The 17,423-nt window shown below is 53.1% G+C and overlaps 1 protein-coding gene across 4 annotated transcripts in view; it reads right to left on the bottom strand.

Moving 5' to 3' along the window:
- LOC119957108 (cytochrome P450 4F22) overlaps positions 1 to 17,423 on the bottom strand; it is a 74,108-nt gene that overhangs the window by 26,082 nt on the left and 30,603 nt on the right. For 3 of the 4 annotated variants that reach the window (XM_038784805.1, XM_038784808.1, XM_038784809.1), the window contains exons 4-5: positions 8,177 to 8,230; positions 2,425 to 2,552 (exon numbers count right to left, since the gene is read on the bottom strand). In XM_038784805.1, the coding sequence (XP_038640733.1) occupies positions 2,425 to 2,552; positions 8,177 to 8,230 (182 nt within the window). Of the gene's footprint in view, positions 1 to 2,424; positions 2,553 to 8,176; positions 8,231 to 16,026; positions 16,172 to 17,423 lie in introns of all 4 variants that reach the window. The other variant, XM_038784807.1, reaches the window with a different exon arrangement.

Below are 17,423 nucleotides of genomic sequence, written 5' to 3'. Positions count from 1 at the left end.
GTTTACTTTGGGCAACATAGAGGCTGACAAAAGGTGGAGGAATATTCTGTCGCCATTGTGCAGGGTCTGTTAATCAAAGAGGTAACCATCCCGAGCAGTGTGAGCTCACACTCACTCACACCCTGACACTTTCCCGAGCAGTGTGAGCTCACACTCACTCACACCCTGACACTATCCCGAGATGTGCCAGCTCACACTCACTCACACCCTGACACCATCCCAAGCAGCGCCAGCACACACTCACTCACACCCTGACACTATCCCGAGCAGTGAGCTCACACTCACTCACACCCTGACACTATCCCGAGCAGCACCAGCTCACACTCACTCACACCCTGACACTATCCCGAGCAGTGCCAGCTCGCACTCACTCACACCCTGACACTATCCCGAGCAGTGTGAGCTCACACTCACTCACACCCTGACACTAGCCAAACAGTGCCAGCTCACACTCACTCACACCCTGACACTATCCCGAGCAGTGCCAGCTCACACTCATTCACACCCTGACACTATCCCGAGCAGTGCCAGCTCACACTCACTCACACCCTGACACTATCCCGAGATGTGCCAGCTCACACTCACTCACACCCTGACACTATCCCGAGCAGTGCCAGCTCACACTCACACAGTGACACTATACCGAGCAGCGCCAGCTCACACTCACTCACACCCTGACACTATCCCGAGCAGTCTCAGCTCACACTCACTCACACCCTGACACTATCCCGAGCAGCACAAGCTCACACTCACCCCCTGACACTGTCCCGAGCAGTGTCAGCTCACACTCACTCGCACGGTGACACTATCCAAGCAGTGTCAGCTCACACTCACTCACACCCTGACACTATCCTGAGTGGTGCCAGCTCACACTCACTCACACCCTGGCACTATCCCGAGCAGTATCAGCTCACACTCACTCACACCCTGACACTATCCCGAGCAGTGTAAGCTCACACTCACTCACACCCTGACACTATCCCGAGCAGTGCCAGCTCACACTCACTCACACCCTGACACTATCCCGAGATGTGCCAGCTCACACTCACTCACAGTGACACTACCCCGAGCAGCGCCTGCTCACACTCACTCACGCCCTGATACTATCCCGAGATGTGCCAGCTCACACTCACTCACACCCTGACACTATCCGAGCAGTGCCGGCTCACACTCACTCACACCCTGACACTATCCCGAGCAGTGCCAACTCACACTCACTCACACCCTGACACTATCCCGAGCAGTGTGAGCTCACACTCACTCACACCGTGACACTATCCCGAGATGTGCCAACTCACACTCACACACACCCTGACACTATCCTGAGCGGTGCCAGCTCACACTCACTCACACCCTGACACTATCCCGAGCAGTCGGAGCTCACACTCACACAGTGACACTATACCGAGCAGTGCCAGCTCACACTCACTCACACCCTGACACTATCCCGAGATGTGCCAGCTCACACTCACTCACAGTGACACTACCCCGAGCAGCGCCTGCTCACACTCACTTACACCCTGACACTATCCCGAGATGTGCCAGCTCACACTCACTCACACCCTGACACTATCCGAGCAGTGCCAGCTCACACTCACTCACACCCTGACACTATCCGAGCAGTGCCAGCTCACACTCACTCACACCCTGACACTATCCCGAGCAGTGTGAGCCCATACTCACTCACACCCTGACACTATCCCGAGCAGTGTGAGCTCACACTCACTCACACCCTGACACTATCCCGAGGTGTGCCAGCTCACACTCACTCACACCCTGACACTATCCCGAGATGTGCCAGCTCACACTCACTCACACCCTGACGCTATCCCGAGATGTGCCAGCACACACTCACTGACACCCTGACACTATCCCGAGCAGTGTGAGCTCACACTCACTCACACCCTGACACTATCCCGAGATGTTCCAGCTCACACTCGCTCACACCCTGACACTATCCCGAGATGTGCCAGCTCACACTCACTCACACCCTGACACTATCCCGAGATGTGCCAGTTCACACTCACTCACACCCTGACACTATCCCGAGAAGTGCCAGCTCACACTCACTCACACCCTGACGCTATCCCGAGATTTGCCAGCTCACACTCACTCACACCCTGACGCTATCCCGAGCAGTGCCAGCTCACTCACTCACACCCTGACACTATCCCGAGATTTGCCAGCTCACACTCACTCACACCCTGACACTATCCCGAGATGTGCCAGCTCACACTCACTCACACCCTGACACTATCCCGAGATGTGCCAGCTCACACTCACTCACACCCTGACACTATCCCGAGCAGTGCCAGCTCACACTCACTCACAGCCTGACGCTATCCCGAGATGTGCCAGCTCACACTCACTCACACCCTTACACTATCCCGAGATTTGCCAGCTCACACTCACTCTGCTACTCACATGAAGGATGTTGGTGGACTGATTGAAGATTTTCACGTACGGTTTTAAAATGTCAAAGTGGAAGGCGGGGGTCAGGAGTCGTCGGTGGCGAGCCCACCGCTCCCCTTTACTGATCAGCAGACCATCGCCTGATAGGAGGAAGAGGAAAGGTCAGGGGTCAGGTAAGCCAATGGCAGGAGTTCAAAGTGAACCGCGGGGCATTGTGGGTGGGGCCAACAGTGCGCATTCAGAACTCGGGGCGTTGGGGGCGGGGCGCTGTAACTCACTGGGTAGCCCGCTCGCCTCGGGGCATTCTGAAAGCTGTGGGTTCAAGTCTCACTCACGGTGCAGAACTGCCAACGTCACGACATAAATATCCCGACACGCCCTGACAAAAACGATCTTAAATCCTCCACAAAATATCGGAGGGCCATATCGAGCTTTCAGTGGGCGAGTAACAATAAATTAATGTCGGTAACGCAAGGGCAGGATGGCTAGAGTCCTGACGGAGGCCATTTGGCCCATCGTACCGGTGCTGGCTGAAGGAGTAATGACCCTGGTCGCATTCCCCCGCCTGCTCCCCGTAACCCTAAACATTCTCCCTTTGCAGTTCATGATCCAATTCCTTTTTGAAGGTCTTGATTGACCTTCCCTCCCCCATACTCTTAGACGGAACATTCCAGACCCTAACCACTCGCTGTGTGACCCTCCCTCCCTCACACTCTCAGACGGAACATTCCAGACCCTAACCACTCGCTGTGTGACCCTCCCTCCCTCACACTCTCAGACCCTAACCACTCGCTGTGTGACCCTCCCTCCCCCACACTCTCAGACCCTAACCACTCGCTGTGTGACCCTCCCTCCCTCACACTCTCAGACGGAACATTCCAGACCCTAACCACTCGCTGTGTGACCCTCCCTCCCTCACACTCTCAGACGGAACATTCCAGACCCTAACTGATGTGTTGGGCTGGCTCGGTCGCTGTGGACTGCACTTGATGCAGTGTAGCTAGAGACAGACTTCCAACACTTGATGAGATGCAACACGATTTCATATACCCAATACCGACCTGGCTCGCATCTGTGGATATTTTGGTCTCCTTGGTCGGATCGAAGAACGCCAGAACCGGGGCTGTGGTGAGTTTTGCCCTCGGCTCACGCCATTGTTTCTCATGAGCGGGCAGCCATTGGAATTCCGTCGACTTTCTGACGAGGTGGCGGAGGGCTGTGGTGTGGGACGCCATGTTGGGAATGAACTTCCCGAGGAAGTTGACCATCCCTAGAAAGCGGAGGACCGCCTTCTTGTCCTCTGGGGTCTTCATGGCGTTGATCGCCGAAATCTTGTCAGCACCTGGCCGCACGCCTTGGCCCTGTTGAGTCGGAGGCCATGCTCGTAGATTCTGTGGAATACCTGCTTGAGGCGATCGATGTGTTCTTGAGGAGTTGTGGACCAGATTATGACATCGTCAACATACACACGCACCCCCTCCATCATCTGTTCCATGATGCGGTGAAATACCTCTGAGACAGAGATGATGCCAAAAGGCATCCGGTTGTAGCAGTAGCGACTAAACGGGGTGTTGAACTGCACAGCTTGCGACTGGATGGGTCCAGCTGTATTTGCCAGAACCCCTTGGAGGCGTCCAGCTTCGTAAAGAATTTGGCATGAGCCATCTCGCTGGTCAACTCTTCTCGTTTTGGTATCGGGTAATGTTCCCTCATGATGTTGCGGTTTAGATCTTTGGGGTCGATGCAGATTCGAAGCTCCCCTGACGGTTTCTTGACGCAGACCATGGAGCTTACCCAGTCCGTGGGTTCCGTGACCTTTGACATGATGCCCTGGTCCTGGAGGTCCTGTTTGAGGCGGTCCTTGAGGGGTGCTGGCACCCGACACGGTGCGTGAACCACAGGGGTGGCGTTTGGTTTGAGCAGGATTTTGTATCGGTATGGGAGTGTGCCCATTCCGTCGAACACGTTGTGATACTGTGCGAAGATGTCATTAATTTCAGCCTGGAAGTTTTCATCAGGTGAGGCAGTTGCCTGTGAGGATGACCTGGTGTGGACTCGCTGATCCAGGTTCAGGAGTTGTCAGGCCCGAGCACCGAGTAGGGATGCTCTGTCAGGCCCGAGCACCGAGCAGGGATGGTCTGTCAGGCCCGAGCAGGGAAGCTCTGTCAGGCCCGAGCACCGAGTAGGGAAGCTCTGTCAGGCCCGAGCATCGAGCAGGGAAGCTCTGTCAGGCCCGAGCACCGAGCAGGGAAGCTCTGTCAGGCCCGAGCACCGAGTAGGGAAGCTCTGTCAGGGTCGAGCACCGAGCAGGGAAGCTCTGTCAGGCCCGAGCACCGAGTAGGGAAGCTCTGTCAGGGTCGAGCACCGAGCAGGGAAGCTCTGTCAGGTCCGACAAACTCAAATCGCAGCGTCGCTTTAAATGATTTATTGGAAACTACGAGTTGGCATGAGCCACTGGCAGCTATGGCATTGCCATTGTATTCAAGGAGCTGGCAGGCTGGTGGAAGAATGCTTGGTCTGACGCGGATGGTGTCAAGATCGGATTTCGAGGTGAGGTTCACCAATGCGCCGGTGTCCAGTTTGAACCGGATGTGAGCCTTGTTAACTGTGAGGACAGCACATCACTCGTCGTCGGGATCCACGCTGAGGATCGGAAGGTGCTTTACTATCTTGGAGAGAGGCAGCACATGCTTCGTAATGATGCCCACCCGGAATGGGGATTTGAGGCACTCAGCATCAGGGTCTGTTGGGGTCAGAGTCTCGCATGGCCTTGCTGTATGGAACGGCCGCTTCTGCGCCGTGGCTGGGATCGCTGGATGCTGGGCAGTGGAGCAGATCTGCAAAGGGCTGCGTAGTGGCCAAGCTTGCCACACTGTAGACACCGCCGTGATTTTGCCGGACATTGCCGCTTTAAATGGGCGGAGCCACAATTGGGACACATCATGACGCCAACGTCAGCGCGTTCTGTGCGCCAACGCGCATGCGCAGTGCGGTCCAATGACGTGCACACCTGCGCAGGCTGATCTTCTGCCTCGCCGTCCCCTCGGTCGTGGCGCGCATGCGCAGGGGCCCGGGAAAAGCGCGCAAAATGGCCACGCTCATCGATCTGTAGGCCCTGCATTTGTGCAATAGCCTGCACCCGTTCTGCCTCGTGGGGGTTTAGCTTTGCCGTTTCTGCCGCCCTGATGTGGGAGTACCGGTTGTTAGCGTGCTCGTGGAGAACGCACGTTTCGATGGAGATGGTGAGGGTGAGCTGCTTGATTTTCAGGAGCTGCTGGTGAAGGGAATCGGAGTGGACCCCGAAAACGATCTGATCCCGGATGATGGAATTAGTTGCCGAGTCATAGTTACATGGCTGCGCGAGGATGCGGAGATGGGTCAACAAGGACTGAAAAGGTTCATCCTTACCCTGAAGCCTCTGCTGGAAAATGTATCGTTCAAAGCTCTCATTCACCTCAATGTCGCAGTGGCTGTCGAACTTCAGCAAGACTGTTTTAAATTTCGTCTTGTCTTCGCCTTCAGTGAATGTGAGGGAGTTGTAGATGTGGATGGCGTGGTCCCCGGCTGTAGAAAGGAAGAGTGCGATCTTCCTGGCATCCGATTCGGCCTCGAGGTCGGTGGCTTCGAGATAGAGTTGGAACTTCTGTTTGAAAACCTTCCAATTCGCACCGAGTTTGCCGGCGATGCAGAGCTGCGGAGGGCGGACGTTTCCATGTCACCGGATGGCTGTTTGCTGGTCAACGCTGATTCACTCAAGGTAGGTCCATCAATTTACAGCATCCAAACCTGGTACCATGATGTGTTGGGCAGGCTGGGTCGATGTGGACTGCGTTTGATGCAGTGTAGCCAGAGACAGACCTCCAACACTTGATGAGGTGCAACACGATTTTATTTAACATCTAAACTATTATACATGTTTAACTGTGGGTTGACACTATGCTGACTTGACTGGAGACCTGATACTAGCCTAACCAGACTTACTACCTACCACATGGTGTTTGCACTGGCCAGCTCACGGGCTCTGACTGCCTCAGAGGCTGGATCCCGAGAGAGCGGGAAACCTGGTGCCCTCTGGCTTTATAGTGGTCGTGTCCTGTCTGGTGATTGGCTGCTGTGTTCTGTGTGCTCACTGGTCATCCTGTGTGTCAATCACTGCCTGTCTGCACTCCATCATATACATGGATGGATATTATGACACTAACCACTCACTGTGTGACCCTCCCTCCCCCACACTCTCAGACCCTAACTACTCACTGTTTGCCCTCATATCTCCATTGCTTCTTTCACCAATCTGCTCTCTGGTTCCCAATCCATCCACCATTAGAAACAGTTTATTCACCTGTGCAGGCCCTCCCGTGATTTTGTACACCCCTAGCAAGGATGCTCGGAGAGTTAAGAGTCTAAATGGGGTGCAGGAATCTGTGGATACAGACGCAGATTATGACCGTCACAACGTACAAACCGAGCATTCACTTTTGGAGGGATAGAATTGAAAAGTGGAGATCTTCAATTTATCTCGAGACCTATTTAGAACAGAGCCCATAGGGGCTGGTTTAGCACACTGGGCTAAATCGCTGGCTTTTAAAGCAGACCAAGCAGGCCGGCAGCACGGTTCGATTCCCGTACCAGCCTCCCCGAACAGGCGCCGGAATGTGGCGACTAGGGGCTTTGCACAGTAACTTCATCGAAGCCTACTCGTGGCAATAAGGGATTTTCATTTCATTTCATTTTCATGAGGGATTTGCTGGTGGGCTTCGGTGAAGGGGCGGGGGGGGAGGATGGGAGGGAACTCGGGTGTGAAGCACCAGTTGGGCCGAATGGTCGGGACCGGTCTAAATTCTATGTACAGGTCAAGCATTCTTTGTCCCAAACACTTAGGGCCGACCGACTGGATTTCAGATTTTGGATAACTTTTCAGATACCACGTTCAACTTATAGTACAATTAGGCTAACTATTCCAATCCCAATTCTCTTCCCTCACATAGTGGTCACTAAGGCAGACGTTCATAGTGAGTAATTCCTGGAACAGGCCACTAGGGGCTGGTAGCTTGAGGGGGGCGCCGCTCCACATCAAACAGGGCTGAGCAGGAGTCGCGCCCGCTCTTACCGCCAGCCATTCGTGTGTTGGGACCGACGTTGCAGGTTGGCATCTACAACCTGTCTGGCCGCGTTACGGACGCGCACCTTCTTCGGCCGTCAAGTCCTGGGGCGGGACTCGAACCTGGAGCGCCCGGCTCAGAGGCAGGGACACTGCCCCACAGGACCTCCAGGGGCGAGTCTAAATAAAATGGCCGGAGAAGGAAGATCCGTCACTGAACGGCAAATACAGGGTTTATTTTTTCCCCCCCCAAGTTCACAAAAATCACAAGGTAAACAATGCAGACAAACAACCAGACTTGGGGGCGCTAAAAGGACAACGAGGTTCAGAAAACAGAAGGGACAGTTTTTAAATATGTTCGATTTTGGGATTTACGAATACTCGACCGGTCAGCGGGTGAAGTACTTCAGAGGATTTGTTGTGAGGAAGGCTCTGGGTGGTGACATCAGGATGTCTTGACAGGAAATCGAGGCTTTTTTTTTGAGGAATTTTTCTCCCAACCACACAAAAAACAACCAGTGATCCCCCCCCCACCCTCACAAAGCTCCCTTCTTGCACCATCTGAATCGCTGCCCACGTTACCCACGGGCACTGGCGCCATCGCGGATGGGCGCCACCTGCTGGAGGAAGACAAAAGAGACGAGATACAAAATGGCCGCTGCTTACCCAACCAAGGCTTGAGGAAGCCGTAGAATAGATTGTCCTTCGGGGCAATAGGAGCTGGAACAGAGGGGGGTTGAAACCAAGTTTTAGGAGCTCGAACTGCAAAATAACTCAAATAAAGGAAGAACGCTGCACGGCCAAGGAAATTAGAGCGATACAATTAGAAACAGTAAATGCTATTCATCTCGGCTGGGGTTAGTTTGAATCAGCGCGGAGGTAAATTGCACGCCCGGAAGTCCCTGCTGTTAATATGTCGCCCAGTTTTACCGTGGTCGCCACTGGTCCTGTCCCCCACTGCGGAGTCAGTCGCTGACCTGGTGTCTGCAGCATGCAGAGGGGAACTCAATAAAACATTTTGGGAATGAAGAACACTGGGAATGGTGGCCCGAGGGGGGGGGGGGGGGGGGGCGGCAGCACTCCAGCGTCTCCCGCCTTCACGCCAACGCGGTCACCCCGCGTGCTCCCTCAAAGGACCCCCTTGTCGTCTCTGTTACCCCATGAATAATTAGGCAGCGCTCAGTGAGGCAAGGTCAGCTTATACAGGCGAAGGAAAACGGGGCCTGGAGACCTGCCGGGCGTCCTGTTTGGCGTCACGATAGAATTCGCCCGTCACGGCAAAGGGCTGGACCCGGTGAAAGTCCGTCCACCGAGACGGGAGAGGCGATCCCACGAGAGCGCAGGCAGCCCCCTTGGGGGATCCCAGCAAATGGGGTCTTTTTCAGGATGGCAGCCGGTGACTAGCGGTGTGCCTCAGGGGTCTCTGCTGGGACCACAACTTTTCACCATATACATTAATGATCTGGAGGAAGGAACTGAAGGCACTGTTGCTAAGTTTGCAGATGATACAAAGATCTGTACAGGGACAGGTAGTATTGAGGGACAGGTAGCATTGAGGGACAGGGAGCATTGAGGGACAGGGAGCATTGAGGGACAGGTAGCATTGAGTGACAGGTAGCATTGAGTGACAGGTAGCATTGAGTGACAGGTAGCATTGAGGGACAGGTAGCATTGAGGGACAGGTAGCATTGAGGGACAGGTAGCATTGAGGGACAGGTAGCATTGAGTGACAGGTAGCATTGAGGGACAGGTAGCATTGAGGGACAGGTAGCATTGAGGGACAGGTAGCATTGAGGGACAGGTAGCATTGAGGGACAGGTAGCATTGAGGGAGCAAGGGGGCTGCAGAAAGACTTGGCCAGATTAGAAGATTGGCAAAGAAGTGGCAGATGGAATACAATGTGAAAAGTGTGAGGTTATGCACTTTGGAAGGAGGAATGGAGGCACAGACTGTTTTCTAAATGGGAAGATGCTTAGGAAATCAGAAGCACAAAGGGCCTTGGGAGTCCTTGTTCAAGATTCTCTTCAGGTTAACGCGCAGGCTCAGGCGGCAGTTAGGAAGGCAAATGCAATGTTAGCATTCATGTCGAGAGGGCTAGAATCCAAGAGCAGGGATGTACTTCTGAGGCTGTATAAGGCTCTGGTCAGACCGCATTTGGAGTATTGTGAGCCGTTTTGGGCCCCGTAAGGATGTGCTGGGGCCTTGGAAAAGGTCCAGAGGAGGTTCACAAAAATGATCCCTGGAATGAAGAGCTTGTTGTATGAGGAACGGTTGAGAACTCTGGGTCCGTACTCATTGGAGTTTAGAAGGATGAGGGGGGATCTTATTGAAACTTACAGGATACTGCGAGGCCTGGATATAGTGGACGTGGAGAGGGTGTTTCCACTTGGAGGAAAAACTAGAACCAGAGGACACAATCTCACACTAAAGGGACGATCCTTTAAAACGGAGATGAGGAGGAATTTCCTCAGCCAGAGGGTGGTGAATCTGTGGAACTCTTTGCCGCAGAAGGCTGTGGAGGCCAAATCACTGAGTGTCTTTAAGACAGCGATAGATAGGTCTTGATTTTGTTTTATAAATATAGTGTACCCAATTAATTTTTTCCAATTAAGGGGCAATTTGGCGTGGCCAATCCACCTACCCTGCACATCTTTGGGTTGTGGGGGCGAAACCCATGCAGACACGGGGAGAATGTGCAAACTCCACACGGACAGTGACCCAGAGCCGGGATCAAACCTGGGACCTCGGCGCCGTGGGGCAGCAGTGCTAACCACTGCGCCATCGTGCTGCCCCCCCAGATAGGTTCTTGATTAATGAGGGGATCGGGGGTTATGGGGAGAAGGCAGAAGAATCGGCATGATTGAATGGCAGGGCAGACTCGATGGGCCGAGTGGCCTAATTCTGCTCCTATGTCTTATGGTCTATGGTGGGGGGGGGGGGGGGGGGGGGGGGAGGTGAGAGCCCATCTGGGGGAGCCTTCCACCCTCAAACAGGCTACAGGAGAAATGTTATTGCCTGGTAGGTGGCTGGGTTGGAGGTTCCTACGCTCTCCATCCACCACCATCTTTCTTTAATCAGTTGCCGTCTCCGAAGGTCAAATCTCACTGCCTTATTCTGCTTCTAGGCATTAAAAACATTTTTTATGAATGTCCCGGGCTCACCCAGCTTTTGTTGCCCACCCCTAATTTCCCCCCGAGAAGGTGGTGGTGAGCTGCCTTCTTTCTGGTGGTGTAAGTACATCCACAGCGCTGTTAGGGAGGGAGCTCCAGGGTTTTGACCCACCAACAGTGAATCGAATCGCCCAAAAGGTAACCCCTTCATTCTGATGGCCTCCAACCTTCGAAGTACGGCTTTTCCTGTGGAACTGAAGGTTCTTGTGGTTTCTGATTCCTTATGACTCACAGGGAGAGGTAGCTGCCTGATCAGGTTGTTGGGAGCGCAACTTGTGTTCACAGAATCCAAGCTAGTTGGTAAAGCGAAAACCAAGGCTTTTCTTTGTTGGGTGAGTTTATTGACTTGTTCAGTTTCACAACTCTCCTCCCACTCAATCCAGTGTCTCACCCGTCCCCTATTCATATGCACTCAAAGACAATTCACATCAATCACCAGTTTCTCGTCACCATAATGCAATTGACAGAAACAAGCCTTGACAATTTAATTAACAACTACAAGATTGGGAGGCACGGTAGCACAGTGGTTAGCTCTGTTGCTTTACAGCACCAGGGTCCCAAGTTCGATTCCCGGCTTGGGTCACTGTCTGTGCGGAGTCTGCACGTTATCCCCGTGTCTGCGTAGAGAGTGTCCCACCACCTCACAGCGTGTATACAATATAGAGAGTGTCCCACCACCTCACAGCGTGTACACAATGTAGAGAGTGTCCCACCACCTCACAGCGTGTACACAATATAGAGAGTGTCCCACCACCTCACAGCGTGTACACAATATAGAGAGTGTCCCACCACCACCTCACAGCGTGTACACAATATAGAGAGTGTCCCACCACCTCACAGTGTGTACACAATATAGAGAGTGTCCCACCACCTCACAGTGTGTACACAATATAGAGAGTGTCCCACCACCTCACAGTGTGTACACAATGTAGAGAGTGTCCCACCACCTCACAGCGTGTACACAATATAGAGAGTGTCCCACCACCTCACAGCGTGTACACAATATAGAGAGTGTCTCACCACCTCACAGCGTGTACACAATGTAGAGAATGTCCCACCACCTCACAGCGTGTACACAATGTAGAGAATGTCCCACCACCTCACAGCGTGTACACAATGTAGAGAGTGTCCCACCACCTCACAGTGTGTACACAATATAGAGAGTGTCCCACCACCTCACAGCGTGTACACAATGTAGAGAGTGTCCCTCACCACCTCACAGCGTGTACACAATGTAGACAGTGTCTCACCACCTCACAGCGTGTACACAATATAGAGAGTGTCCCACCACCTCACAGCGTGTACACAATGTACAGTATCTCACCACCTCACAGTGTGTACACAATATAGAGAGTGTCCCACCACCTCACAGCGTGTACACAGTATAGAGAGTGTCCCACCACCTCACAGCGTGTACACAATGTAGAGAGTGTCCCACCACCTCACAGCGTGTACACAGTATAGAGAGTGTCCCACCACCTCACAGCGTGTACACAATGTAGAGAGTGTCTCACCACCTCACAGTGTGTACACAATATAGAGAGAGTGTCCGACCACCTCACAGCGTGTACACAATGTACAGTATCTCACCACCTCACAGTGTGTACACAATGTACAGTGTCCCACCACCTCACAGCGTGTACACAATATAGAGAGTGTCTCACCACCTCACAGCGTGTACACAATATAGAGAGTGTCTCACCACCTCACAGCGTGTACACAATGTAGAGAGTGTCTCACCACCTCAGTGTGTACACAATATAGAGAATGTCCCACCACCTCACAGCGTGTACACAATGTAGAGAGTGTCTCACCACCTCAGTGTGTACACAATGTAGAGAGTGTCCCACCACCTCACAGCGTGTACACAATATAGAGAGTGTCCCACCACCTCAGTGTGTACACAATGTAGAGAGTGTCCCACCACCTCACAGCGTGTACACAATGTAGAGAGTGTCTCACCACCTCACAGCGTGTACACAATATAGAGAGTGTCCCACCACCTCACAGTGTGTACACAATATAGAGTGTGTCCCACCACCTCACAGCGTGTACACAATATAGAGAGTGTCCCACCACCTCACAGCGTGTACACAATGTAGAGAGTGTCTCACCACCTCAGCGTGTACACAATATAGTGTCCCACCACCTCACAGCGTGTACACAATATAGTGTCCCACCACCTCACAGCGTGTATACAATGTAGATGAAGCCGGAACACCCGGAGGAAACCCACGCAGACACGGGGAGAAAGTGTAAACTCCACACAGACAGACAGTCGCCCAAGGCTGGAATCGAACCCGGGTCCCTGGCGCTGTGAGACAATAGTGCTAACCACTATGCCACCGTGCCGCCCCCCCCCCCCCCCCCCCCAACGAGCTTCAGAGTCTGCATTTGAATTAGGAAATGCTCCTCGAACACTTTCGCTTGCACTCAGCCAGTGAACCAAAGTGCACATGCGTTAAACATTAAACCATGTGTGTCAACAAAGGTCAGTTCATCATTGATCATTAACCTCCCCTCCGTAAGACAAAAACATTCTACCAACTTGTCCAAGTAGCTGTGGGAGGGAAATTATTGGACGCTCCAACCTGTGCCATTTATTGCCGGGCTTCATCCAACCCCAGTTGAGGATTTGGTGAACTTTGACCCAGGGGCTTGGAGGTGCGCTGGGCACCAACACTGGGAACCGACAGGCGAAGAGTTCCTCATCCGACGGTGGGCAGGGGTAGTTGCCCAGAGGTTGTGAGGGGGCGGCTGGGGCCAGGGGCTGGAATCCAGATGAATATTCCCTCACACCTCCAAGTGGTCATCTCAGGACTGGCATTGCGGGGGGGGGGGGGGGGGGGGGGGGGGGGGAAGAGGGTGGTCACGTAATCGCAGCGGTAATTGAGAGGCCCGGGCTAAAGCTCCGAGGGATGGGAATTCAATTTGCAATTGAAAGTTAGTCTCAGTAACGGTGACCAATGATCTGGTTCACTAATGCCCCTTTCGGGAAGGGAATCTGCCATCCTTACCCGGTCTGGCCTACGAATGGCTCCAGACCCACAGCCAATGTGGCTGCCTCTCAAGTCCCCTCTGAAATGGCCAAGGAAGTCCCTCTGTTGCACCAAACTGCAGCAAAAGTCAAAAAGGAGCTGAATGAGGATCAGGAGCGGGCAGCACGGTAGCATTGTGGATAGCACAATCGCTTCACAGCTCCAGGGTCCCAGGTTCGATTCCGGCTTGGGTCACTGTCTGTGCGGAGTCTGCACATCCTCCCCGTGTGTGCGTGGGTTTCCTCCGGGTGCTCCGGTTTCCTCCCACAGTCCAAAGATCTGCAGGTTAGGAGGATTGGCCATGCTAAATTGCCCTTAGTGTCCAAATTGCCCTTCATGTTGGGTGGGGTTACTGGGTTATGGGGCTAGGGTGGAGATAGGGTGGACCTTGGGTAGGGTGCGCTTTCCACGAGCCGGTGCAGACTCGATGGGCCAAATGGCCTCCTTCTGCACTGTAAATTCTATAAGGAGGAGGCCACTCGGTCCCTTGAACCTACTACCCCAGTCAAATAAGATCATGGCTGATCGGACTGTACCCGGAACCCCACATTCTTGCTGACCCCCAATAACTTTTTTTCTTAGGATTGGGTTTTACGTTGGCCTTGAAAGGGGCAGGGCTTGCATTCGCTGAAACGTCCCACCCTTCAGAGGTCGCCCTGATCCCATAATAATTTTTCAGCGCCCCCCCCCCTCCCCCCAAGTAGAATTGCTGGCAAGGCCCCCCCGATCCCCCCCACCTCCTGAATCGCTGGCAAAGGCACCACCTCCTCCCAAGTGAGCAACAGCCTGTTATGAGCTCGCCAAATGCCCCTCCACTTCAGACGCAGCCTCCTTGGCAGTGCCAAGTTGGCCTCTAGAGGAGGGGGCAAGGGGGTGAGTACTCTTCCTACACTTGCCTCCAGGGTGCCGAGGGGGATCCTTCAAGGGAGGTGGGGGTGGTTGGTGCTTGGGCTGGGATGGGGAGGGGGGCACTCAGGTGCGGGGTTTTACCAAGGAGTCTTCCATTTAACTTGGTGGAAACCTTTAACATGCTTTTTTCATAGTCAATGTCATTGCCCTTCATCTTTTGCAAGCCGCTGTGCATGCTTAGAAGGTTAAAAGCTTTGAACTGCATGGTTTACATTCAATTTTACAGTCCATTGCCTTTTGTAACCTCTAGATTAGATCGTCAGGTCCAGGATACTTCGATGGAAGGATTACTGCTTGTTTATATAATTCTACAGGGTCCATTAACTCTGAAGTACTTAATCGTTTGAGCACATATTCTTTCCAAGCACAATTTTTGTTTAAAAAGAGGCGGTGTCTTTGCTGTGAAGATCCTTCGTAGAAAGACCAGGCACGGAGACAGCACTCAGACACCCGGAATCATTCCCGTTTTTGTCCTCGCGTCCGATTCAACAGGCCGTCGCGATTCCTGCACAGGGCTAGTGGTCGTGGAGAACCCCCCCCCCCCCCCCCGCCCCCACCCCCCCCCCCCTGAGCCACGTGGTCTCACCAGTGCTCTTTGTACCTGAACGCCCGCCTTTTGTGAATCATGCACTAGGACACCCAGATCCCTCTGAGCTCTGCCACCTCGCACCATTCAGATAATATGTAGCAACACCGAGAGGGACTGCAGCAGTTCAAGGGGGCGGCTCACCACCACCTTCCTCAAGAGCAATTAGGGAAGGACAATGAACGATGGCCTAGTCAGCGATGCCAACATCCTGTGAACGGATTCTTTTCTTTTTTTTTTACAGAAGAGACCAGAAGGTAGATTGTCAATGCTCTCGGGCTGAGAATATAGTGGGCGCGGAGCAGGAGGAATTGGAAACAAAGCAGGCTAAACAAAGGGCTGGTCTGAAGCAGCTACTGGAATCAGGAGGAAGGCTCGAGCCCACCTTTTTCTCAAGGTGCCCACAGGGGGACTCGGGTCACATCGTGACTCCTTACTCCCTGGGAAGCTGTGGCTTAATTCCGTGAATCTCCCGAAAGAATCGTTCGCTTCCTTTCGTGAAGTCTCAGAGAAATCGGAGGTCAGTGAGGGTAGGTGGCATGGAGGTTATCCCCTGGTGCTATGCAGAGGAAGCTGTTCGGCCCATCAACCGCCGCGCTGGCTCTTCCCGAGCGTTGTCCGATTAGTCCCGCTCTTTCCCCATTGCCCGGCGAGTTTCACCCTTCCCCTATTCACCCGACGCCCGTTTGAACGCGAACTCCCTCGATCCCAAACAGAGGAAACACTCGAGCTCAGGTGACGCAGAAGATGTTGCTAAATGGAACCCCACCCCTGAACCAGCTCGACAGTTCTTCAGGGTTGTCGCTCCTCTACCTGATGCCAAGAGCACACATTTGATGTATGCTGGATGGAAGAGCCTCACTATTGGGTAGATGGGTCCGAACCATGTGAGACAGCAGTGTACATAGCGTGTGACGATTCCATTAACCACGATTAGCCCCTCCTCTGTACTGCGAATCTGAGGAGCAAAGACCAAGTCGGAAGCAAGAGACAAGGACAATTAACCAGAGAATCACGGGAGGTGCTCAATCAATCCACAATCACAGTTTGACCCCCAAACACGACCGATTGGAGCGGAGTTAAAAGGGGCAGAAAGGGAACTTGGGGTCACGGCAGTCAGTCAATCTTCACAGGCAAGGTACGACACAAAGGGGTGTCACAGCGTTACATGGCATTTGGTAGAGGTGTTCAGGATGGGGGGGGGAAAGGAGAGATTGGGACCGGATCAATAATACAGTAAGCCACAGGTTTCAGGATGAACATTCTTCCAGGAAACTTTGGAATAATCAGTGGGAAAACTGGATTCAGAATATATTCCAGCCCAGCGCACGCTGAAAGGGTCGATCACCACGGGGAAAAAAGTATCCAAGACTGGAATAAATTGAGGAAGCTTTAGAGAAAGGAGTATTGACGGTGTTTGTGAAGGTTCCAATTAAGGAAAATTGATCAAAAACTCATTTTGAGCCCGGCAGAATATTCCCAAATGGTGCAATCTCACAACGTCACTTCCCACCTTCAAAGTGAACTATCTTCCTCATACAGTCACAGTGCTAATTTCATCCCCATCTCGCCTCAACCCCTGAAAGTAGCAAGTATTTGGGAGAGAGAGAGGGAGCGAGAGAGATAGAGAGAGAGATTGCTGGAACGTGGGATGGAAAGAGAGCGAGAGAGAGAGGGCGAGTTGCACATATATGGGAGGGAATGTATGCTAATTGTACTTAACTATAGGCAGGTGTGGGTATTAACATGAATCCCCATTAAATAGTGCTAGTAAGGTTAGGACTAGGTTTCCAATGTATAACAATGAATGGGATTAGATTGGGATCGATACAGGGCTACGGGGAGAGAGCAGGGCAGTGGGATGAGTTTGGGATCGATACAGGGCTATGGGGAGAGAGCGGGGCAATGGGATGAGTTTGGGATCGAAACAGGGCTATGGGGAGAGAGCGGGGCAGTGGGATTAGTTTGAGATTGATACAGGGATATGGGGAGAGAGCGGGGCAGTGGGATTAGGTTGGGATCGAAACAGGGCTATGGGGAGAGAGCGGGGCAGTGGGATTAGTTTGTGATTGATACAGGGCTATAGGGAGACAGCGGGGCAGTGGGATTAGTTTGGGGATTGATACAGGGCTATGGGGAGAAAGTGGGGCAGTGGGATTAGATTGGGATTGATACAGGGCTATGGGGAGAGAGCGGGGCAGTGGGATTAG

This window comes from Scyliorhinus canicula, chromosome 25 (genome assembly GCF_902713615.1).
Source record: "Scyliorhinus canicula chromosome 25, sScyCan1.1, whole genome shotgun sequence".
Lineage (NCBI taxonomy): Eukaryota > Metazoa > Chordata > Chondrichthyes > Carcharhiniformes > Scyliorhinidae > Scyliorhinus > Scyliorhinus canicula.
Note: the sequence above shows the minus strand (reverse complement) of the source record. Positions and strands in the feature narration are given on the sequence as shown.